General features: G+C 44.6%; 1 protein-coding gene across 1 annotated transcript in view; it reads right to left on the reverse strand.

Annotated features, from left to right (window-relative positions):
- TTC3 (tetratricopeptide repeat domain 3) overlaps positions 1-25,007 on the reverse strand; it is a gene marked incomplete in the record, with an annotated part of 2,769,029 nt that overhangs the window by 179,005 nt on the left and 2,565,017 nt on the right. The window contains 1 exon segment of the mRNA XM_044072025.1: positions 17,101-17,340. Coding sequence (XP_043927960.1) covers positions 17,101-17,340 — 240 coding nt within the window.

The following is a 25,007-nucleotide window of genomic DNA, read 5'->3' on the forward strand; positions in this document are numbered from 1 at the left end:
ATTTCATGTACCATCCCAGGCACTTAATGCATAATACTGCTTTTAGTAGCATCATTCACCCACTTATTGAATTCTACTATGCTCTTACAAAATGAAGGCGTTACAGACTGGATAATCCTCTTAAAATACAAAACCATTAGATTTAAGTCTGACCACAGCAAAAAGTAATCAGCCCTCTTCAGTGAACAAATACTGCCTTTGTTTTTCAGGGAGGGCAGGCTTAGTCTGAATACTTTCAGTCTTTTTAGCAAAGATGCACACACAGCTCTACATGGGATTCCTATGCTAGAGAAAATCTGGGTATACATCCACTCACTGTTCAAAGGATGGTCTGGTGAATTTCTTGCTAAAGTAGATATCCTGCTATTAAAATAATTTATTTTTTGAATAACTATAATATGGTAGAATTTATTTCTCCAAAAACATCTTGCCATAACCCAGTCATAACATCCCCAGCCTTCTCTCAGTATATCTACTATCTCTCCTTAATTTCTTAACGGAGTTTTCAATCTAGGGAAGATTTTATTGATCAGAGTGGGAGAATACAAACTGACGACCCAACATAACCACAAGCCTAAGACACTAAACAGAAAATGACTGCTGTTTATTTTCTACACTGGAACAAACTAGACTTTTTCTGTACCTGTGGGAAAGATATGAAAGAAGCATATAATTTATTTTCAGTGACCAACTAACACGACAGCTGTAACTGACTAGTTAAGTGATCCCTTAACAACAAGCAATACAGGTAAACATGTCCCTAGAGTACTACAGTCTGGTCTAAATTTAATCAGTTTGCCCATTACCAGAGTTAATTATATTAAGAAAGCTAATATAAAAAGCTGAATGAGGAGCAACTTTTCTTTTAAAACATACCCAAGTAATTTTACAAAGACTCCAACATTGTACTTTCCAATGACTTCAGCAAGTTTGAACAACCTTCAGATAATCTGGTCATCTGTAAACACGCTTAGCAACTCAGATCCCAATGTTGTCTCTCACACACAAACCATCAGCTACCTATAATATAACTGATGTCATAAACAGATGTAAAATTAGAAAATTCTACAATCTGTAGACTTCAATACACATATTCACTGCCATAATCCATTACTAGAACATTCATATCGATACACACAAGGAATATGACCATCAAGAAGTGGTTAAATCTCCATAACAAAATAAACTGTCTTCTCATGGCCATCAAAAAAGACAAGCTTGTTCTGGTGTCCTCTCAGGCAATGCTGCTTTTACAAATGTGATAAGATTCATAGGATACAAAGTAGCAAGTCACTCAGCAGCTACTACAGTGCTTCACTCTCACTAACTACATTACATTTTGCTCCTGTACAGGGACAGCCCAGGCACACCATGTATAAGACCGCATTAGAAAATAAGGCCACTGCTTGAGCAAATAAGATGTTCCTCAAGAATATGTATATGCATCACAAAACTTGGTAGCTTAAGTTCCATAATGCCCCAATCATCATTCCTGTTTTATGTAGGATGTTATCTTAACAAAAAAGCTTTGAAAACTTTTTATTAAGGACCTACCCATACAAAAAAGAAGTTATGTCCTTACCATAACGTTCCATGTGGAGTGTTCATCTCGCCTTGGTTATTACACATGGGTTCGGAGCCGATCCTCGGCTCCGTGCCGGCCGACTGCAAGCTCTGCATCGAGAAGAAGCTCGAGGACATCTAATACCCACAATCCCCCTCTGCCTTTACCTCAGATCTAGTTTGCAAGCAAACCAGACATAAAGCACGCACACATGCCAAACTATATACATAAAAGTACATATATACAAACATACCAAGGGTATGATAGTAACACTAATACTGCAACAGCAGAAGGAGAATACTCCAGACCAGGCACCAAATCGAACGTTCTTCCTAAGGGTGGGAAGGGTGGGAGTGTAATAACCAAGAGATGAACACTCCACATGGAACGTTATGGTAAGGACATAACTTCTTTATGTGAGAGTGTTCAATCTCGCCTTTGTTCTTACACATGGGTAGCGTCCTAGCTCCATGATCCTGAGGAACTCAAGGGAGAACGTTCTTGAGCACAGTGGAACCAAAGGTTGCCCTATCCCTAGAAACCCTGTCCACTTTGTAATGAGAGATAAATGTATGTGGTTTAGCCCAAGTAGCAGCCGCACAAATAGTGTCTACTGGTAGCGAGCTGTGAGCCAAAGATGTAGAAACTGATCTGGTGGAATGTCCTTTGGGTTTTGCTGATAATGTTTGATCAGAGGCTTCATAAACATATGTGATACAGTCAGTTAGCCATTTAGAAAGAGTTCGTTTCGTAACTGCAAGACCCTTTCTGCTGTCAGCAAAAGCTAGAAATAGTTGATCAGATTTCCTGTGATCTTTTGTTCTATCCAAATAAAATCTGAGTTGTCTATGGACGCCCAGTTTGTGCAACATATACTCCAATTTATTAGAGTGGTTCTTAAAGAAGGTGGGTAATTCAATGGACTGATTAATATTACTAGAAGAACAAACTTTGGGGAGAAAGGATGGATTAGTCCGTAGGATACTCTGTCAGAATGAAATATTAAATAAGGATGTTTGACAGAAAGGGCCTGAAGCTCAGACACTCGTCTAGCAGATGTAATGGCCACTAGAAATAAAGTTTTCCATGACAAAAATTTCAATGTGCAACTTGAGGCTGGTTCAAAGGGTGGCAACATCAATTTAGAGAGCAACAGGTTTAAATTCCACGGTGATGTCGGACTTCTGACTGGTGGTCTGATATGAAAAGAACCTTTTAAAAGGCTTTACAAAGTCTGTGAGCCATAATAGGCAAACCACCTTGCTCTACATGATAGTTAGAAATGGCAGCTAACTGTACTCTTAAAGTAGCCGGGGAAGCTCCTTCATGAAATAGTTCAGTCAAGAACTCTAAAACCTTGTTTAACGGAGCTCTAACAGGGTCCAAATGATGTGACTCCCAAAAAACAAAGCGTTTCCACTTACTGGTGTAAGTCTTTGTAGTGGAAACTTTATGAGAAGCTACTAAAATATCTTGAACCGCCGATGTAAGGGGAACCGACCTGGCTAGAAAGGGAGGAGCAGCCAAGCTGCTAGATGGAGAGATTCTAGAGATGGGTGAGGAACTCCTGACGAGTGAGTCAGTAGATCTGGCTCTGGGTCCAGCATCCAAGGTCCCGAATGCGGTGATGCAATAGAAAGGGGAACCAAATTTGACGAGGCCAGAACGGGGCAATGAGAATAATAGTCCTCTGAAGGTTGTTGGCTTTCTGTAGAAACTTTGCAATCAGGGGAAATGGAGGAAAAGCATATAGGAGACCCGGGGCCAATCGTGCACCAGCGCGTCCCTGGGACTTCCCCTGGAGGGGTAATAGGGCAAAGTAGCTCCTGCATTTGGCGTTCATTGGAGACGCAAACAGATCGCAGGTAGGCTGGCCCCATTTGCGAAAAATCCTTCTCGCAACTGACTGTTTGAGGGACCACTCGTGAGGCAATAGTATTGCCCTGCTCAGCCTGTCGGCTATGACGTTGGATGACCCCGGGATGTGCGTTGTGATCAGAAAGCGACCGGTGGACTCTGCCCATTGCCAAATTCTCATGGCCTCTCTGCTTAGTTGGTAAGACCTGGTTCCCCCTTGCTTGTTTATGTACCAGACTACGGACATGTTGTCTGTCTGAACTGCAATGGTCCCTGGAGGAAGAAGGGGAGCAAAGTGTTGCAACGCCAAAAACACTGCCCTCAACTCCAGAACATTGATGTGCAGATTGTACTCCAGATTGGTCCATTCGCCTTGGACTGTCTGTCCCTGAAAGATGCCCCCCCACCCTATCAGGGAAGCGTCCGTGGTTATCGTCGCTGACGGTGCGGGTAGCACAAATGGTCTTCCGCTGGATAGGTTGCAAGTCTGTAACCACCACATTAGGTGTGATTTGCATGTTTTCGTTATCAATATTTCGTGAGTCAGTGGAAGTTGTTGGAATGACCATTGTGCAAACAGAAGCCATTGTAGCACTCTCATGTGCAGTCTTCCCAATGGTATCGCAATGAGAGAAGCTGTCATGAGACCCAAGACTTTCAGAACAATTTTTGCCGGTGACTTTCTGGACGACAGCAGAAGGGAAATGTTGATTTGAAGTGCTACTATTCTTTCTGTAGGAAGTTTTAGAACTAAATGGTGCGTATCTAATTCCGCTCCTATGAATAAGATATGCTGTGATGGCTGTAGCAAAGATTTTTCGAAATTTACTGAAATTCCAAGGTGTGTACAAAGTTGTAGGGTGTAATCCCTGGCTTGTATCAGTTGACGCCTGGTGGTGGCAGACAGGAGCCAGTCGTCCAGATACGGAAACACCTGGAATCCTAGGCGCCTCAGATGAGACGCTACCACTGCCATGCATTTGGTGAAGACCCTGGGGGCTGTAGTCAGACCAAAGGGCAGGGCTCGAAACTGATAATGACTGGCTCCCAGCAGGAAGCGCAAATGATCCCTGGAAGCCCTGGCCATTTTGATGTGGTAGTGGTCCTTCAGATCTATCGAGCACATCCAGTCGTCCTTCTGTAAGAATGGAAGGATCGATTGAAGCGTGACCATTCGGAACTTTTCCTTCTTGACAAAGGTGTTGAGATGGCTTAGGTCCAGAATCGGCCTCCAGTCCCCTGTTTTCTTTGGAACTAAAAAGAACCTTGAGTAAGTTCCGAATCCTATTTGGTCCGCTGGGACTGGTTGGATGACTCTTTTTCTAGCAGCTTTGAAATTTCTGTAGCTGCTGGGTCTCGCAGATGGGGTGGTACATCTGGGAGTTTTCTTTGGAATGGGTGTGGATAGAAATGGGATTTTGTAACCTCTGGTAACAACGCTTTTTACCCAATTGTCTGAAGAAAGGTTTTGCCAGGCCTGAGGGTATAAAGCTAAGCGACCCCCGACTGCCTCCAGAGCAGGACAGTCGGGCCTCCTCTCAGGAGTGCTGAAAAGGTTTGCCAGGGAGGTTATCCCTGTCACCTTGGTTTTGCGGACCCCCTCTGCCGCCAGGGCGGCGTCTTCCACCTCTGCCCCCCCTCTGCCTCTAGAGGGGGCATCACCCTGTGTGTTTGGAAAAGATCCTTGGGGTTTTCGAAAATAGAAGTTATGTTCTTACCATAACGTTCCATGTTAGTTGTCTTCTTCTCGCCTTCTTCTTGCTGGATGGGTTCGGAGCAGACCTCGGCTCCGACTCGGCCACTCTAAAGCTCGAGAGTTGGTTCCACCGGCTCGAGGCTCCCCTTATATCCCACAATGCTAGGCGAGCGTTACCTCAGATCTCGTTTGTAAGCTAACCCAGCTTATATCAATAACAGTATAACTGTAAAAGGAATCCACCTCTAACAGCAGGAAGAAAAAGGGTGACCTACATCCTGAAAAAGAAAATATGCACAATAGCATATGACTAAGAAAGAGGTGGTAGAAAGAGAGGTCACGATCACAACTCCTCTAGGTCTGTCCAGGCCAGGGGGAAGGAGGGTGGGGCGCAAGAAGAAGGCGAGAAGAAGACAACTAACATGGAACGCTATGGTAAGAACATAACTTCTATATGTTAAGTTGTCTATCTCCTTCATTCTTGCTGGATGGGACCGTCCTAGCACTTTGTCCCGGGTGGCCTAACGGAACAGACTCCTGAGAACAGTGGAACCAAAATTAGCTCTATGCCTAGAAGCTAAATCCAACTTATAATGGGAAATAAAAGTGTGAGGAGTAGCCCAAGTAGCTGCTGCACAAATGGTGTCAATAGGCAGTCTGTCTTGGAAGGCTAAAGAAGTAGCCAAAGCTCTGGTGGAATGGGCTTTAGGTTTATTAGGCAGTTTTGGTGTCTAATCTCATAAAAAGGGTAATCAGAGATGTTAGCCATCTGGATAATGATACCTTTGAAACTGGAAGTCGCATAGGAGACAAACAGCTGATCAGATTTTCTGAATTGTTTCGTCCTGTCCAAGTAGTACCTTAATTGACGATGAACATCCAGGCAGTGTAATTTTTGTTCAGACCTATTTGAATACTCTGGGAAAAAGACAGGAGGTCAATGCTTTGTTTTAGATCTGATGCTGCAACCACCGTAGGGCAGAAGGACGGGTTAGTTCGTAAGGAAACTCTGTCCTTATGGAACAAAAGATAAGGAGAACGACAACTGAGTGCTTGAAGTTCTGAAATTCTTCTAGCTGATGTGATAGCCACCAGAAAGAGAGTTTTCCATGATAATAATTTCAAGGAACATGAAGCTGCAGGTTCGAAAGGGGAAAGAATCAAGGAAGCAAGAACTAAATTTAGGTCCCAAGGAGAAGGAGGATTTCTTATAGGAGGTCTGAGAAGAAAAACTCCTTTCAAAAAGGCTTTGCAAAGTTTGTGGGACATTAGGGCAGATTCAGAAATGCCCACATGAAAATTAGAAATAGCTGCCAATTGAACCTTAAGAGTAGATGGAGATGAACCTGCATGGAAGAGTTCAGCTAGAAAATCAAGGACTAGTTGGATGGAAGCGGTGAAAGGATCTATGTCCTTTCCTTGTGCCCAATATGAGAAGCGTTTCCACTTACTCAAATAAATCTTCGAGTGGAAGATTTATGGGAAGCTATCAATATATCTCTAACCGAGTGAGATAATTGAGGAAGCCTGGCTACGGTCGGAACTGGAGGAACCAAGCAGTGAGATTCAGAGAGGGGAGGGAGCGATGAAACTGACCCGACTGGTGGATCAAAAGATCTGGAACTAGGTCCAGATGCCACGGTCGCTCCAAGAGAAAACGATGTAGAAAGGGGAACCATACTTGTCGAGGCCAGTAAGGAGCAATGAGGATCAATGAGGCCTTCTGAGCGATAGCTTTCTGTATTACTTGAGAGATCAGGGGGAAAGGAGGAAATGCATACAGAAGTCCCGGGCCAAACTTGGACTAGAGCGCCTCTGCTGGGTTGGCCTGGTAAAGGGAATAGAGTGAAGTATTCTCTGCACTTGCTGTTTTGGGGAGTAGCAAAAAGATCGCAGCAAGGCTGACCCCACTTGAGAAAAATCTCTCTCACTACAGAGTCTTTCAGAGACCACTCGTGAGGCATGAGTATAGCTCTGCTCAATTTGTCCGCAATGTAATTGGACTTCCCGGGGATGTGCGTTGCTATCAGAAAACGCTGAGAAGAAATCGCCCATTGCCACAGTCTGAGTGCTTCTCGACACAGGGGGTATGATCTGGTTCCGCCTTGTTTGTTGATGTACCACACTACAGACATATTGTCTGTCTGGATTGCAATCGTTCCCAAGGGAAGAGAGTCTTGAAGGGCTTGCAACGCTAAAAGCACTGCTCTCATCTCCAGAACATTTATGTGCAAGTGGCATTCGTTTGGTTGCCATGTGCCCTGGACTGTCCTGCCCTGATAATGCCCCCCCCACCCGATCAGGGAGGCATCCGTTGTCAGAGTAGCAACCGGAGGAGGTGGAACAAATGGTCTTCCGACAGGAGCTGGGGAAGACATCCACCACAGGAGATGCTTTTGCACGCTTGCGTGATCATAATGGTGTGAGACATTGGGAGTTCCTGGTATGACCATTGAGAAAAAGCATCCACTGAAGGATCCGCATGTGGTATCTGGCCAATGGGAGGAGAGGTATGGCGCTGCCATGATTCCCAACACCTTTAGAACTAACCTGGCTTTGGCTCTGTTGTTGTTGAGAAGAAGTGACACCAATTTGTGAATGTCTGATATCCTTTGGTTCGTTAGCGTTGCAGACATGTTTATAGTATCTAAATTTGCGCCTATGTAGGTAATAGTACGACAAGGCGACAAAACAGACTTTTCGCAATTTAATGAAATACCCAGTTTTTGACAAACGCGAAAAGTATAATCTCTGGCCATCAGAAGGAGATGCTTGGTGGGAGCTGTGAGAAGCCAGTCGTCCAAATATGGAAACACCTGGAATCCTTGTCGCCTCAGGTGAGAAGCTACCACTGCCATGCATTTGGTAAACACCCGGGGGGCAGTGGTGAGACCAAAGGGCAGGGCCCTGAATTGAAAATGACTGGTACCCAGCCTGAAGCGGAGGAATCTTCTGGAGCGTCTGTTCATTTTTATGTGATAGTACGCATCCTGAAGGTCTATAGAGCACATCCAGTTTCCTTTTCCCAATAGGGGAAGAATGGATTGGAGCGTGACCATCTCAAATCTTGTTTTCTTGACTGATCTGTTCAAGATACTGAGATCCAAAATTGGTCTCCAGTCCCCTGTTTTCTTTGGAACCAAAAAGAACCTTGAGTAGATTCCGGATCCTTGTTGGTCTGCTGACACTGGCTGAATTGCTCTTTTGCAAGCAGTTTTGAAATTTCCAAAGCTGCTATATCCCTTTGAGCGGGTGGAACATCTGGAAGGGATCTTTTTGACTGATTTGGAAAACGAAGAAAGGGGATAGAATAGCCTTCGGAAATGATGGACTGTACCCATTTGTCTTGAGTCAGGGATAGCCAGGCTTCTGGGTACAGTGACAATCTTCCCCCGACTGCCTCCGAAGATGGGCAGCCGGGCAACACCTCAGGGATGCTGAAAGGGCTTGTCAGGAAAGGCTTCCCGATTGCCCTGGTTCTGCGGACCCCCCCTGCCCCTAGGGCGACGTCTACCATTGTTATTCCCACCTCTGCCTCTGGTAGGAAAACGACTCTGTGCGTCAGGCGAAGTCCCTTGAGCTTGTTTACGGAACCACATCTTCCCACCCTTCTGGCCTTTGGGGTAAGGCCTAGAAGGAGTCGAAAAACGGACTCCGATGGCAGAAAGGGTCTTGCCATCAGTCTCGCACCTAGTCAGGGTTTCTTTCACTTGAGGACCAAAAAGATGATCCATCAAAAGGGAGTTCGTGAAAGACGCCTTGAAAGGTTCCAAAGTTGCATAGCCGCATACAGGTGCCTACGTAAGGCTACCCCTGTCCCTCGGCTCTGCTCGCTCCATCGGCCGCATAAGAGAGGAGGGGCATGGAGGAGTTGGAAATGGAATTAAGGATAGCCAGCTGCGTGTTCATTTTCTCTTGGAAACCCGCAGCTGTAGGGTCCTTCAACATTTCACTCGCTTCCTTGACCAAGTCCCTTTGAAGACGAGTGAAATGGCACAGGTAATTCAGCGAACGCATGGTAAATGTCGCTGAGGAGAACATCCGCTTCCCGTACCTATCCATGGACCTAGATTCCTTGTTAGGTGGATGGACAGGCACTGAAGGATCAGCCAGTTCCTTCTTTGTGGCAGCAGCTACCACCATAGCATCCACAGAAACTCCTTTTGATAAAAATTGCTTGTCTGATGGAGCTGTGATGAATTTGGAGGGTCTCCTGGGAGTGGGGTCCACTGAATCAGGAGCCGTCCATGCCTTCTTAGCTACCACCTGCATGAGGGGGTCGAAGGGGGGGGACACCCAGGAGGTGGAAGGACGAGAGCCAAACGCCTCAAGATACACAGATTCGTCCTCCGAAGGGTTGAGGGCTGGCCAATTTCCCCTCTGTTTAAGGATCTCCAGAATGTCTGCAAATGAGACATCTTCAGAAGGGGAACGGGGGGAACCCTCGGAATCATCCAGATCTGTGTCCGACGTGATAGACTCAGGTGAGTCAATGTGCTTCCTCTTGCACTTCCTCTTCCGAGGGGGCTCTTCTGCCAAATCTGGAGAGGTCTCGGAAGAGGATGAAATCCCCAAAGGGGGCTCCTGAGGAGCTGGCTCTCTGCGGTCCGGGATGAGGGAGTGAGTCGACTTACCCTGAGGCAGCATAGAGGGAGGGGCTGACGGAGCCGACTGTGGAGTAGAGCCAGGCTCTAACACACTCCGCATGACCTCGAATGCCCCCCTGTCAGGCAGAGCCAGAGGTCCCCGCTCCGAGGAGCTAAGGACCCCCCTCGGCACCGACAGTGATGGCTCCGAGGCCGATGTCGGAGCCGAACTCACCAGTGCCGAAGCACCGAGAGGGAGAGGGGGGTCGGACAAGGGTCCGATGCCACTCACCCCCTCGGAGCCGACGAGGGAAGCTCGGCGCCGAGATTCTTCAAAAGAAGAAATCGGAGCCGACGACGGCGCCGAATACAATTGTCTCGGCCCGGCGACCACAGTCTCGGTTCCGACGACCCGGCTCCGAACTCAAAAGAGTCGAAGGAGGAAAGAGTTGATGGACCGGGGCAGGCACCGACTGATGAGTCGGGCTCTGAAGCATCTGGGCTAGTGCCTCGGACTTAAGTAGTCGACTCACCACCCTCTGAAGGTCATGATCGGAAAGCCTCGATGACCTAGAGGAATGAGACCTTTGGCTCCGTTCAGACAGCAGGGGAGATCCTGGAGCCGAATGAACGGAGCCAAGAGAAGGTGACCTAGACCTCTTTCTGGTTGTCGGTTCCGACCTTGTCGGAGCCGACACGGGTACTCGATAACCTCGGCCCGCCGAGCGAGGAAGCCACAGAAACTGTGGGCTGAGTCTTATCGGCTCCAGCCGGAGCCGATAAAGGCAAGGTTGAACAACCTGAGGTCTCGGCTCAGAAGCCGGAGCCGAAGACCTCGATGCCTTAGAGGGCTTCCCTGTTGAAACTGACAGGGAATCCTCTGGCTTTAACAAGCCTCTGAGAATCAGCTTGTTTTTTCTCTCCTGCAGGACCCTGGGGCTGAAGCCATGGCACACAGCACAGGAATCCTGCAGGTGCAAAGGCCCTAGACAATAGACACAAGAAGTGTGAGCGTCTGTCAGAGACATTTTCTGACAGCACGCATCACACTTCTTGAATCCAGAGACCTTTGCTTCCTTTGACATTTCAGTAACTGACAGGAGTACACTAACACACACCCAAACACACAGTTATACCCTGTCAGAAAAAATTATTTATACCAAAATAATTTAGTAAAATACTAATAATTAAGCACAAAAAGTTAAAGTAAAACTACACAAACACACCCTAGGGAAGGGAAGGCCAAAGGCCCAAGGGAAGAACCAACGGTTCTTTTAACAAGAAAACGGGGAAAAAATAGGGTCGGGGATAAAGATATATATCCTACACTAATTTAGGAAGAATTAAAGTTAAAAGGGGAAAAAAAGAGTAACTTTTTGAATAAAAAGCTAACACTCACCAGGAACCGGTAGAAGCAACCAACCTCGAAGCTGTAGCGGCAAACGAGATCTGAGGTAACGCTCGCCTAGCATTGTGGGATATAAGGGGAGCCTCGAGCCGGTGGAACCAACTCTCGAGCTTTAGAGTGGCCGAGTCGGAGCCGAGGTCGGCTCCGAACCCATCCAGCAAGAATGAAGGCGAGATAGACAACTTAACATCCACATTTTCCCACCACGTTGCCCTTTGGGGTACGGTCTGGAAGGGGTGGAAAAACGGACTCCGACAGCAGACAGAGTCTTTCCCTCCTGTTCACACCGGGTAAGGGTCTCCTTTACTTTAGGGCCAAAAAGTGTGGCTCCATCAAATGGGGCGTTAGTAAAGGAAGACTTGAAGGCTTCCGCAAACAAACATAAGCGCATCCAGGATTGCCTACGAAGAGCAATCGCTGAAGCCGTTGCCCTACTCGATCCTTCGGCTGCGTAGGATATCAGCCTCATGGACGAGTTTACAATGGATGTAAGGGTGTTGAGATGTGCTGTAACTTTCTCTGAAACAGCAGCATCTGTAGTACCCTGGAGGGTATCTCCCAACTCTTTGACTAGATCCCTCTGTAAACGTAAAATGAGTCAAATAGTTCAGGGAACGATAGAGAAAGCCGCTGAACTGAAAATGCGCTTCCGTATCTGTCCATGGTCCTAGAATCTTTGTTAGGCGGATGGACAGATGAGGAAGACTCGACATCTCCTTTTCGTGCGCTGCCACCACCATGGCGTCTACTGGAACTCCTTTGTTGTGGTAAGCCTTGTCCTGTGGTGCCGTAATGTACTTATTTGACTTCCTAGGGTGTGGTTCCACCGTGTCAGGTGTCTCCACGCCTTTGAGCAATCAACTCCATTAACTCATCAAGGGCGGAGGACCCAGGAGGAGGAAGGGCGAGCACCAAATGCCTTCAGCAAAACTGACTCATCCTCAGAAGGGGGGAGGGATTGCCAGTCACCTCTCTGTTTTAGGATCTCCAAGATGTCAGAAAAAGAGACATCTTCTGAAGGTGACTTAGGGACCCTTCTGACTCATCTAAGTCAGTATCAGATGTCAAGGATTCTTGTGGAGAATCCAAGTGTCTCCTCTTACACAATCTTTCCTAGGGACTTCTTCGGGGAGCATCCAAGAAGCCTCCGAGGAAGAGGGGGCACCTCCAGGGGTGGCTGAGACACTGGTGCCCGACGCTTGGACGTGGCCGTGGGTGCAGAGGAGGATAACGGTCCTTTGTGGGGAGGAGAAGCTGTTCCTGCTGATGTGGTTGTCTGGGTAGACAACACCTTCCTCATGAGGTCGAAGGCCCCGGTCCCGAGTCGAGGTATCTCCCGGTTCAAGAAATGGGAAGAATCCCAAACAGGAACCAAGGCACCGACCCGAGGACGGAACCGAAGTCGATCCGCCGAGGCTCGAGAGGGAGCGCCGAACCGAAACATCGGTCTGACTCGGTCCCGGAACCAAGGATGGATCTTCGCCCCGAGACTCCAGTACCGGATCGGATGGAGTCGAGGTGAACGGTGCCGACCGAGAAAAGACGGTTCTGGCACCGAGGGCTCCACAATCATCAGTTCAGCTTCTTCCGGCTCAAGACTGGACAGGTCTCGGAGGAGGAACAGATGGAGATAGTGGCAGGCCTTCAAGTCTCGACATCAACTGAGAGGAGACCGAGATAAGCTTGGATAGGGCCGTATGCTCCATCAATTTCTGCACCACACGGTCCACATCGGTGTCGGAAAGGGCCTGGAAGAACGAGTCGAAGGGATCGAAGACGGAGCCGACCTCAACAGAGTCGGTGGAGGGAGCTCCGTCACCGGTTCCAAGACTCGAGGCTCGAAACTGCCAACAGTTGAACACTCGGCCCCAAGTCTGTGGAACCGGTGATCTAACTTACTCAAGAACTCGGAGCCGATGACTTGGGCTCCGACGTCTTCGATTCCTTCGAGGATTTGGATGCCTGGTCTGAAGCATCCAGAGCCTCCTGGAAAGAGGGTTTCAACAAACCTCTGTCCATCAGTTTCCTGCGCCTATCTGTCATGACCCTCCCACTAAAAGAGTGACAAATAGAACAGTCCTCTTGTAAGTGGAGAGGGCCAAGGCAGTAGACACAGGAACTGTGGTTGTCCGTGACCGACATCTTTTGGCCACACTGGCAACGTTTGAATCCAGATTTCATTTTCTCAGACATTTTGAAGTAAGAGAAAAAAGTCAAGTCCAGTAACAGTCAATCCAGAGAAAAAAAGGTCAAATCCGGTAGATATGTCAGTCCGTTTGTCAATCCAAGTAGGGGTGGTAGGCCCCGAAAAACTCTATACCAGTTAAAAGAAGTTAAACTAAGTTAACGGTACCGAGAATTTCACTCTCTACACACACACCATACACTCAATACTATAACTAGTGTTTTTGAACAAGTTCTCTTGAAAATTTAACAAAAAGAAAGTTAAATCTTATCTGAAAACCCTCGAGCTAGCCTCCAGCGATGCGAATGCAGCAGCGGCAAACTAGATCTGAGGTAAAGGCAGAGGGGGATTGTGGGTATTAGATGTCCTCGAGCTTCTTCTCGATGCAGAGCTTGCAGTCGGCCGGCACGGAGCCGAGGATCGGCTCCGAACCCATGTGTAAGAACAAAGGCGAGATTGAACACTCTCACATCAAACTTTATCCTGTGGCAACATCACCACAGGGTTAGCATTTGGATGCATCCACATGTACATGCAAGCGCTGCACTGAAGTTTGTGGATGCCTTCCCACAGTAGCCTTACAGTGACATCAAAATAACAAAGTTCAATGGAAGTCAATGAAAGATCCCACAAAGAATTTCATTAAAAATCCAGGTCATATACTTACAATAATGACATGGAAAATACATTACTGAGTACAACAGGCATCTCATATTGAGATGCAAAAGTTATGTGAAAAACGATGAAGAAACATTATGTATGGGTATTAGGAGCTGAAACACTATAAACATGTCTGCTAGCTATAGCATGTATATTATCCACTAACAATGCTTTTGATAAATTTGAGGATGCTATTGGCTGTTTGTGTGCACAGATTTATTTAAAAATAAAACCATTACTCAGAGGACTACAGTGACAAAGGTTACTGTGTGAAATCTTTACAGTAATGTCAATCAGTGGCTCAAGACAGTGACAAAATAGTACACACAGGGGGTGATAAATTTTCAATCCATTTGTACCTACCTCCCAAACTAGTTCATACACCTCATTTGTACATCCTCATAAATCTAGGCATACTTCATTTAGGTAACTTTACAAACTTCCCTTTGTTTGTTTATAGATTTTTCTGAAATTCCACACTTTATATTTTAAGCAGGTTTGTCATTTAAACTGTGTCCTTGTTTTCAGAAGATATTCTAGACTTGACAATTGTACCACTAAAGAAATTGCGAGAAATGGATGCATTTTGGGCTATTTTGCAATGTTTATGGACATCAAGCTTGTTTTTATGCTTTGCTTTCCCAAAATATGACTAAACAAATCCACTTATGCTGTACCGATAAGCTCAGAAAAAGGGTGAAACATGGCAGGTCTACAGCTAATGGGGTTTGGCTTTAATGCATCAGTAAAGACTTAAACTAAAAAGACATGCATTTAGAAGCTATGTAGCTGAAACTCCGGTAGGTCTTCACGGATTCATTTGCATATATCCTATGGACCTTCACAACTGGAGGTTTAAATTATTACACAGTTAAGAATTTAGTTTGGCTGATGTCTTTCTTGTAGTTTATACTAAGTGATTTCTCTAAGTGACCTTTTTACACTTTGGTTTGGATGTTATTTTGGAATATTTTTCAGGGACCTTAACACTTATGGAAGTTTTTTTTTTTTTTTTTTTCTTTTCTTTTTTTAAAGATCTTTATCTATAAAATATATTTAGCCTAAAATGCACTTATGCTATACTTACAAGCTCAGAAAAAGGAAAAAGACATCTACAGCTAGTGTGACTTAGCTTTAATGCCATGAATGCACCAATAAAGACAAATTAAAAAGTCATGGGAATTCACAGCAGTCATGTTGAAACACCTGTATGTTTGTAAGGGTTAATTTGCATATATCACATGTACCTAAGACATTACACAATGAAAACTCTAGCTTGGCTGGATCTTTCTTGTAATTTTTACTAAATGATTTATGTGTGAATTTTTTACCATTTGGTTTGGAATGCAGAAAATGTCCTGGTGTTTTAGATAACAAATATTCTCCTACCTTCTTACAAGTACTGCAGAAAACAATTTACTGCTGTGCTGCAAATGAAAACATTATTACTTTTAACAAATCTAACAGATCCCAATCAAAATCAGTAATCAGGTAAACACTATTACAGGATGCCCAGGCCAGGAGATTCCGGACAGTTCAAAATACGTTTAATAGCAGGCAACACAGTAAAGTAAGACCATAAAGCGCTGACAAACATTCACAAGCATTTTTCGTCATTTAGTACATGACTTCATCAGATGCGGAACTGTAATTAAAGAAATTAAAATATCCTTAAACTGCATAATCATGTCCTGGCCTGGGCATTTTCTTTGGATTATTTGTGTGTACTTTGCCTCGGAGTGCTGTTTTTGTGGACTATTATACAGTGGACATTTCAAGGTTTGGGTCTAGGTAGAAGAAATCATAATGTCAAAATGTACACACTAATAAAACAGATTGCTATTGCTTAAAGATCAAGTTCAAAGGGCTGGCATGGAAAAGCAAGGAGGATTATTTATTTTTTTACTTGTACTACACCTCTTGCTGTTTTATCTTAGCCTGGTGTTTCTTTATACAATGCATGTTCATGGGTGACTTTGCAATGTCATTCACTGCATACTCTTTGTGTGACGCTGTTAGTGTGCATGAAGTAGAATTGCAGATGACTATATATCTGACAGAAACAGAACAACAATCTTGCAGTGAGTGAAAAATCACAGAAATTTTTAAACAATCACTTCATAAATGAAGGTCAGTGTGTATATCAAAATAATGTACCTTGACTCCTCTGCCATTGCTTTTAAATTTATTTAAAAATGGACAGCTGCTCATAAAGTATAAATTTAGCCTCATTTAACAAACATTTCACTGGAGGAGTCTACTTTTACAATGCTAGTACTCTCTCTCTCTCCCACTGCAGAACAATATCTACACTACCTGCTTTATTTGTGTTGCAGTATTTTGCTTTCTGCTCCCAGAACAGAGTAGGTAAAATGCAATATATTTTAATGCTGATCTAGCAGTGCATTGGTCTGCTATATTTACTGGAGTACTTTAAATTAAAATGGGTATTAATCACACAACTTTACTATTAATTTTTAAGAAAACATACATGTTTTAATAACCAGGATGAGTTAAGGCAATCCCATTAAGCTTGATCTTTAAGAAAGACTGCATGTACATCACTGCCATCTTAGAACAGCATTTGTGCATAGTCCAGCGTTATTCACAATCACCTGACAAGTCCGTTTCTAGTTACGTGACAGACATCAGTGATGAAATTCCTCAAAAGTGAGAAATAAACCAAAGAAAACTGAGGCTGATTTGGATACGGATTACTCCATGTGAGGTGCTGCTCTGAAGATGATCTGAAAATTCAGCTCGCACTGTATCCTGACACACATTTGAAGCATTGACTGAATGGTGACAATTCAATTCAGAAAAGGCATTTTTAATTTAAACAAGATGTACTTCCAAAAAGAGATAATTTTTTCCATCTAGTTTACCTGCATCCTCCTCCTGTTGCTCCTTTCATTAAGAGCAGTAAACAGTTAACAACAGTTGTACAAAAAAAAACGTCTTATGCATTTTAACTTGGTTAGTCTCAGGAAACTACATAATAAAAACATGCACTTGTTATCTGACATATGACAGGGAAGCTTGAAAGTTCGTTAACATCTACTAATTTAGCTGTAAGTAAAATATCTAAACTATAGACTACCTAAAGTTCTTTAGCTGACATGCAAGCCAATTTATTTTACTTACTGTTGAACTGCTTGATTTATGCCACTGTGAACTGGAGGGAACTTTAACAGGCCCCCATCCACGTGCAGGTGGTGATGTGCTAGGATACTTGTTTGGTGCTGGGAAAGTAAGTGTTGAATTAGATGAGGGAGTCAAATTTACATTTATAGAGCTGGAGCTGTGTGTATTCTGTTTAGGAATTACTCCATGGCCCGTAGCACTACTACTCTCAGTTTTAGCATAACCGGATGACAACAAAGCCTAGAGAAAAAAAAAAAAAAATTGGCATTATGCTTCTTCCAAGTGGTCAGATGAAAACATCAGAACAGTACCAGTCTTGTAACTTTATATGCCTCAATTTTGTTAACACTATAAAGTACATTACATGCTTCTAGACTTAGCCTGAGTAATCGGGCCACCACTTACGCATGCAAATGTACACACAACAAAAATCAAATATCTGCTACCCGAAAAAAAAGTTGGCATGCACCTGCTTTGAATTGCTGCTATATCAGTCAATGATGCCTGCTCAATAAAATAGGCATGACAAATTGGTTAATGCATTGAAAATGTTACATTACCCAAACATTACGGGTGGTTGAAAAGTCACATTAAAATTGTTTGTTTCTTCACATGAAAAATAAAAGCAGAAATATCTTACAATTTTATAGGTTCATAGGTAAGTATGAGGCTAGCTACCCTTGAAGGACATTTCAAGCCTAGCCAGTTTTGTTTTTGGTGGTCAAATTAACCTATCCCATTTGGTGTTAGACTGGCCTCACATATAGTACAGTTGTGTACACTTGCCATAAATGTAGATGTTTGAGTGTATTCACTGTTGCAGTCATTACATTTGGGTTATCTGCTTGCAGGTAGTCCTCAGTCGGCCTGATTAACAAAGTCTTGGGTCCTGCATCAGTTGCTGTCCCTTCTTCCATAACGTCAGGTCATCAGGGGTATAAAACATGCAGCCGATGCCTTTACATCAGTTTTTCTTGCCCCAGATGTCAGGTGCCCCCCTAATGGGGAGCAATTAAATATAAAATTAAAATGATATACCTCCAACAAAAAAGCAAACATACCAAAAAGGCTTTTAAGCATAGTAAAGGAAAGTAGAGGAATAGCCAAAAGAATTTAGTGGGCTGGAGGGAGGGTAACCAGGACTGTAACAGTGAATACACTCTAACATCTACATTTATGGTAAGTGTACACAACTGTACTATGTTCTTCGTGTTTCACTGTTACAGTCATTACATTTCGGTAGATTCCCAAAGCTGTAGTTGGGAGGAAGAATTTAGATATTTGGACCAGCTATAAGGCCCTGCAAGACTGCAGTGGCAAAGCCAGCTCTGGATTTAGAGATGATTGGCAAATGGTAATGCTTGGTGAAAGCATGTACAGAACTCCAGGTAGCAGCTTCTAGGATGTCCCTGGTACGGACACCTCTGAGAAAGGCTGTAGAGGCAGGAGCAGTCCTGGTGGAGTGAGCCTGGGGGATAGGTTTTCCATGGTGCATATAGCAGAAATTAATGCAATGGCCTATCCATTTAGAAATGGTTTGCTTTGAAATAGCCTTCCCCTCTGCCCCTGCAGCAAATGCTACCAGCAGTTGTTCAGATTTCCTTTAAGATTTAGTCCTGTCCAAGTAGAATCTGAGTTGTCTGTGCACATCTAAGGAATGCAGTATCCGTTCCCCTTTGTTCTGTGGATTGGGAAAGAAGGTTGGCAAATTAATGGACTGATTACGAGCCACACTGGATACCACCTTGGGCATAAAGGATGGATTGGTTCTGAGGGACACCCTGTCCGCATGAAAGATAATGAAAGGCTCAACTGCCATAAGGACCTGTAATTCAGAAACCCTTCTAGCTGAAGTGATTACTAAAAGGAAAGCTGTTTTCCAAGAAAGAAATTTTAAGTCTGCAGTAGCAGCTGGCTCAAAAGGAGGTAGAGTGAGTTTCTCCACAACAAAGTTACGGTCCCAGGCTGGGGTTGGAGCTCTCTTGGGTGGTCTCAAATTTATGGCCCCTCTGAGGAACTGCTTGAGCAGTGGATGCGAGAAGAGGGGGGGGGGGGGTCTGTGTTATAATGAGCTGAAATGGCTGAGGCTTGGATTTTAATGGAGGAAAAAGAGAGGCCCTTGTGAAGCATCTCAGTTAAGTATTGTAAAATCTGAGGTAAATTGGGTGCTGCTGTGCTCATCCCTTGAGACTGGTTCCAGGCACAGAATCTTTAACCTTTTTCAGCATAGGATTTTCTAGTGCTAAGCCTCCTTGCCTCTAAAATGATATCCATCACAAGTTTACTGAGGGATGGTAAAGGAGCGATTATGTAATTAGCCATGCTGCAAGGTTCAGTGTTAGAAGCTGAGGGTGCAGAATCTGGTTCTCGTGCTGAGACAACAGGAAACGAGTCTGTGGCAGGTGCCATGGGGATAACCGTGACACACTGCACAGGAGGGGGCACCAGTGTTGGCGTGGGCAGTTTGGTGCAATCAAAATCATCCTTGGTTTGTCCTGTTTGATTTTTAGTAGCACTTTGGAGAGCAGAGGCAGAGGGGGGAAGGCACAGGCTGATAGGTTTTTCCAGCTGAAGGACAGAGCATCCACTTTCCAAGCTTGTTTGTGGGGAGTCCTTGTGAAACATTTGTCCAATTGGTAGTTCTAGGGAGAGGCAAACAGGTCTATATCTAGGCTCCCCCATTTGCTTGTCAACATGTTGAAAATTGTTGGTTCCAGTTTCCACTCGTGTGGGTCCATGAGGTTTCTGCTTAGTCCGTCTGCCAGTGTATTTAACTTTCCAGGCAAGAATTGAGCTTGTAGGTGCACTTGGTAGCTCAAGGCTGTGTTCCACAATGCCATGGCTAGTCTGCAGAGGGGGTAAGAATGTGTACCCCCTTGCTTGTTTATGTACCACATAACAGTGGTGTTTGTCCATCTTTACCATTAGTTGTCCTGGAAGAATGTGGCCCTTGAAGGCTGTCAGAGCATTCTGTACAGCTAACACTTCTTTTTGACAGATATGCAGGTGCATTTGACTTTGGTTCCATTTACCCTGAATGCACTTCCCTGCCAGGTGAGCCCCCCATGCATAGTCTGATGTGTCTGTTGTTAGGGTTTAGGCGGCAGGGGGTGGTGTGAAAGGTAGTCCCTTGTTTTGGTGGCAGGCCTCTGCTCACCAAAGGAACTCTACGCGTAGGCAAGGTATGATAGGAATCATTGCTTCTAGATCCTGAGAATGTTGACACCATAGGCTTTTTAGATACCATTGTAGTTTCCTCATATGCAGTCTACAGGTAGGCCATTTGTGAAGTTGTATTCAAGCTTGCTCCCAGGAATATAACTTGTTGACAGGGTACCAGGTGTGATTTCTTTTCGTTTATGGTGTACCCCAGACAAGTCAGAACCCTTTGTACAAAGGCCAGATGATTCAAAAGTATGTCCTGGCTTTCTGCCTGAATTAGACAATCGTCCAGGTATGGGTATATTTGAATATTTCTTTGCTTGCAAAATGCAATAACTGGAGCTAGGCACTTTGTGAAAACCCTGGATGCAGTAGATAAGCCAAAGGGCAGTGCAGAGAACTGATAGTGCGTGGAGCCTGCTTTGAAGCATAGGTATCTTCTGCAAGATTCCCTGCTTGGGATGTGCAGGTATGCTCCTTTTAAATCTAGTGTTGCCAACCAGGCATCTTTGCCTAGTATAGGAAGTAATTTGTGAAGAGTCAGCATCTTGAATTTTGAAAACTCCAAAAAGGTGTTTAGAGTAGACAGGTCCAGGATAGGCTGCCATGAATTGTCTTTTCTGGGTACCAGGAAAAGTCTCGAGTAGAAACCTTGTCCCTTTTCCTCTTCTGGTAACAGTTGAATAGCCCCCATGCTTGAGAGAGAAATTACTTGTTTTTGGGCCTCTGCCCACTGATTTGGGGGTAGGTCCGGCCACCCACTTGGGAGTTGGCAATGTGTAGAAGTAAAATCTGTATCCCTGGGACACTATATTTAAAACCCATTTGTCCTGGGTAATGAGTTCCCAGTTCTTTGCATGAAGAGCAACCCCATCCCCCCAAAGGGGCAGTCAGTTGATAAGTGCTTGGAAATTTTAAAGGGAAGTCATTGAGAGAGTTTACCATAGGGGGGAGTCTTATTACTCCAAGATTTGGAAGTGGAGGCCCCCCCGCTGCTTAGTCCTGTGTGTCCCCTGGGACTGAAACCTGGGGTTTTTGCTGTGTCTGGGTTTGCCTTGAGAAGACCTGGAAGGGGCTGGAAAGGACCAATTCTTAGAGGGCCAGTGCCTACTAAATCTAGGAGGCTGAACTTGTAAGAAATCTTTAACAGTTTGCATAGATTTAGCTTTATCTTTCATCTTTTTAAGAACTTCTTCAGCCTTGTTGCCAAACAGGTGGTCCTGATTTAAGGGAGCATCCAACAATTTAGCTTTAACATGATCAGGCAAAGATTGCTCCTTAAGCCAAGTATGCCTTCTGAGCACAGACCCAGTAACAGCGGCCCTGCAAGAGGCTTCTAAAGAATCAAAACCACATTGCAAAGTATGTTTTCCAATTTGTTCAGCAGAATGCATTAAAATCCTGTAATTCTTGACTTTCCACACAGTCAGGAATCAACATCATTTTCTGTTTAAGCAATCCAATAACATGTTGCTGATACTTTAACATATGAAACTGACATTTTAAAGCCCTAATGGTCAAGGTTGCAGAAGTGCAAACCTTCTTACCCCATCTATCCAGTGCCCTGGGGTCTCTATCAGAAGGGGTAGGATTTTTAGCAGTAGAAGCCTTAATACCCATGGGCCCCTGTGAAATAGCTTCTGGATCCGCAATAGGATTTTTAAAAAGGAACTTGTGTGACTCAGGGACCCTGTAGTATCTCTCTGTTTTTTTGGGAGCGGGCAGCAAGGAATCAGGGGCCAAACTAGATTCTGAAAAAGCATCATCAACAATGTCTAGTACAGGAGGAATAGCTAAAGGCCTATGCTGAGGTAGAAGTACGAAATCCCTAAGCCTCTTTTTGAATAAAAAAAAATCCTGGCTTTCCCAGTGGAAATGCTCCCTTAGAGTATGTAATGTTTCCCCAAAAGAAAAATCCTCTGGAGGGGAAGCAGAGGGAATGGAGTCCTCTACATCCAGAATCCTCATAAGTACATAGGGGTAAATCCAGATCATCAGAAGAACCAGAAAAAACAGAATCTTGGTCAGTAGATTCATAAACCACTTTGGTCCTAGGCCTCTTAGAAGGGGGGGGGGGGGGTTGGCTACCCCTGATTAGAGTTATTAGATCTTCAGCCATTCTTATGTTTTTTAGGCATAGAGGCCTGAGCAAGTGGCCTGGGTGTTGATTTTTTAGGCATGGTTCGAGATTTAGACTTAAGAGAAGGAGGCGTTGGATTAATATGCAAGTCCGTAGGCTTGAATACACCCTCAGAAGCCAGTGCCTGCACAGCGGCTCCAGACCCACCCAAGGTAGAGACATCCATGGGTTCCATAGTTGAAGCATCTCATGGCAAACCGGACTCCGAATGGGTCTCAGCAGAGGCCTGCGAATCAGAAGTAGCGGGTATCAGGGGCTGCAAAAGCGTCTCACTGAGTACCGGCGAACTGGTGACTGGCTTAGGAGAAGCATCGTCAGCAGTTTTGGACCTCAGTGGCCTGTCTCTGTCTATCTTTGTGTTTTTTCGGAATCCCAGTAGTCGGATGGCTAACAGTCTACATTTCTGGATAATTAAACCAAGAACCGAAATATTTAGAGGTGAAAATATACCAACGACAGATAGTGCGCTGATTAAATAAAGCACAAAACCGACAGCAAGGTACGTCGTGTTCAGGGCCTAGGCAAGGAATACAGTACGAATGAAAATCTTTAAGAGTTATTTGCTTTCCACAAGTAATGCAATTATTAAAAGTTAACTTTTACTGACATTAGTAAGGAGCAAGAAAAAGTTTCTCCAACGGGGTACTTAGCTTTAGTTGAAGACTTCAGTTCTGAAACTCGAAAACGAAAAATTTCAGGAGTCTGCCGACCGGCACTTGCGAACTGCTTCTGCTTCGGGCACCGCACGGCAAGAAAGACTGATGTAATGGCGTCGGCTACATGTTTTATACCCCTGGCGACCTGATGTCATGGAAGAAGGGACAGCAACTGACGCAGGACCCAAGACTTTGTTAATCAGGCCGACTGAGGGCTACCTGCACGCTGATAACCTAAATTTAATGACTCAACAGTGAAACACAAAGAACATCCCATGGTTAATAATTATACACTACCCCTAATGAGGATAACTGGGATCGTACCATAGATAATCTGAAGGGACCAGTGCATGGGATAAAGCATTTAGGAAAGGTCTCTGTCCATTAGTAGAACAAGGGCAAGTCATGGAGTAAATTTTCAGTTTCCCATTCACATATCTAAATTGTGCTTGAATATGGACAAGGATGATCTTTGCTTTACGTGGCTAGGGAGTTTGTTCCAGAGCAGTGGTATCCTCCAAGAAATAACTGTCCCTCTAAACCATTCCGTTGATGCTGCAAAAGAGGTTTAGATCCCTAGTTAAGAGTATTTTTAATGCCATTTGACTTGCTGATGTGCAGAAAATCCATCAGGATTCAATCAGAGTATGTCAGACTCAGGTCATGTCTTAGCAGTCTGTAGAATACAGAGTATAGTAGCTGGGCTTTGTGATGGTCCATGTAGGTCATATTGTTTAGGCTCTGTATCCTTCAGTCAGGCATATATGTCAGCATCCCAGTTGCTACATGTGCCTAGACAGATGCATTATACTCCATGAATGGCCTAATGGGGGCTGAGTATTGGGATCATAGAAGATTACTAGGCTATCAACCCAGAGGTCATTTTAAGCCCAGCTGTTTCACCCCAATGTAATACCACAGAAGTGCTAGTCAATACCAAAGATTGCATTTAGTGATTGCCCATGTCCAGGAGAGTTGTGAATGCTATCCCATGTAAGAATTTAAGGTACCCCATCCATTCGTCCAGGTTCCTCTTGAACAGTGTCATAAAGGTGCTTTGTTTCACATGAATTGGCAGCCTGTTCCAAAGACGTGACAGACACTGGGAGATAAATCTCTCCCTCCAGCACGTCCTACTTAAGTCACAGGCCATATTTAAATCCCTGGAATGGGTAGCACCAGACATATTTGATTTATGGATATGCAGTAAGCTCATTAGGTTTAGGTCTTGGATTGCTCTCTAGGCCAGGCATAAGTCTCCTCTAAGAAGTCTATACAATACAGAGTATAGTGACAGGGATTTTAGTTGGTCTGTGTAAGGCATATGCTGGAGGCCCTTGATGATCTTTGTTAGATAACTCTGAGTTCTCTCTAATTGCTGCCGGTGCTTTGTATGGTAAATGCCGAATGGGGTGTTGTGCTCAATTATAGGCCAGATAAGTGCGGAGTATGGAGGAGGTTATAACCTATTTTACTCTCGAGGTGATACCTTTACTAATCAAGTGTGCTACGTGGAAAGCTTTCCATATTGCATTAGATACATGGTGGTTGAAATTAAGGTCACATTCAACCTGTGGTCCCAGGTCCCTTTATCACTTCATGGGTACTTAGGGTATTGTTAATTTGATAGTTTGAAGGAACGCTGTTTGTGCCAAAGGGAATGATGATGCATTACTAAGCATTCATTTAAAGACAGTGATTAGTACACCAGTCATCAGTCTGCATGAGACCCTTGTGGAGTATACCGACATAATTTAGGGATTCAATGACGGCACCTACTTTGCAGTCATCTGCAAACTTGGTCAGCCACAACCTCTTAGTTTTGACCTGAACTTCTAAGAAGTATATACCAATCAGTAGGGGGCCCAGCACTAACCCCTGTGGCACTCCACTGGTAACAGGTCTGCTGGCTGATGTGGAGTCACCCACTTTGACAGTGTGTGTCTGGT

The sequence above is a fragment of the Protopterus annectens genome, chromosome 5.part0 (genome assembly GCF_019279795.1).
Source record: "Protopterus annectens isolate FY-2018-M chromosome 5.part0, PAN1.0, whole genome shotgun sequence".
Classification (NCBI taxonomy): domain Eukaryota; kingdom Metazoa; phylum Chordata; order Ceratodontiformes; family Protopteridae; genus Protopterus; species Protopterus annectens.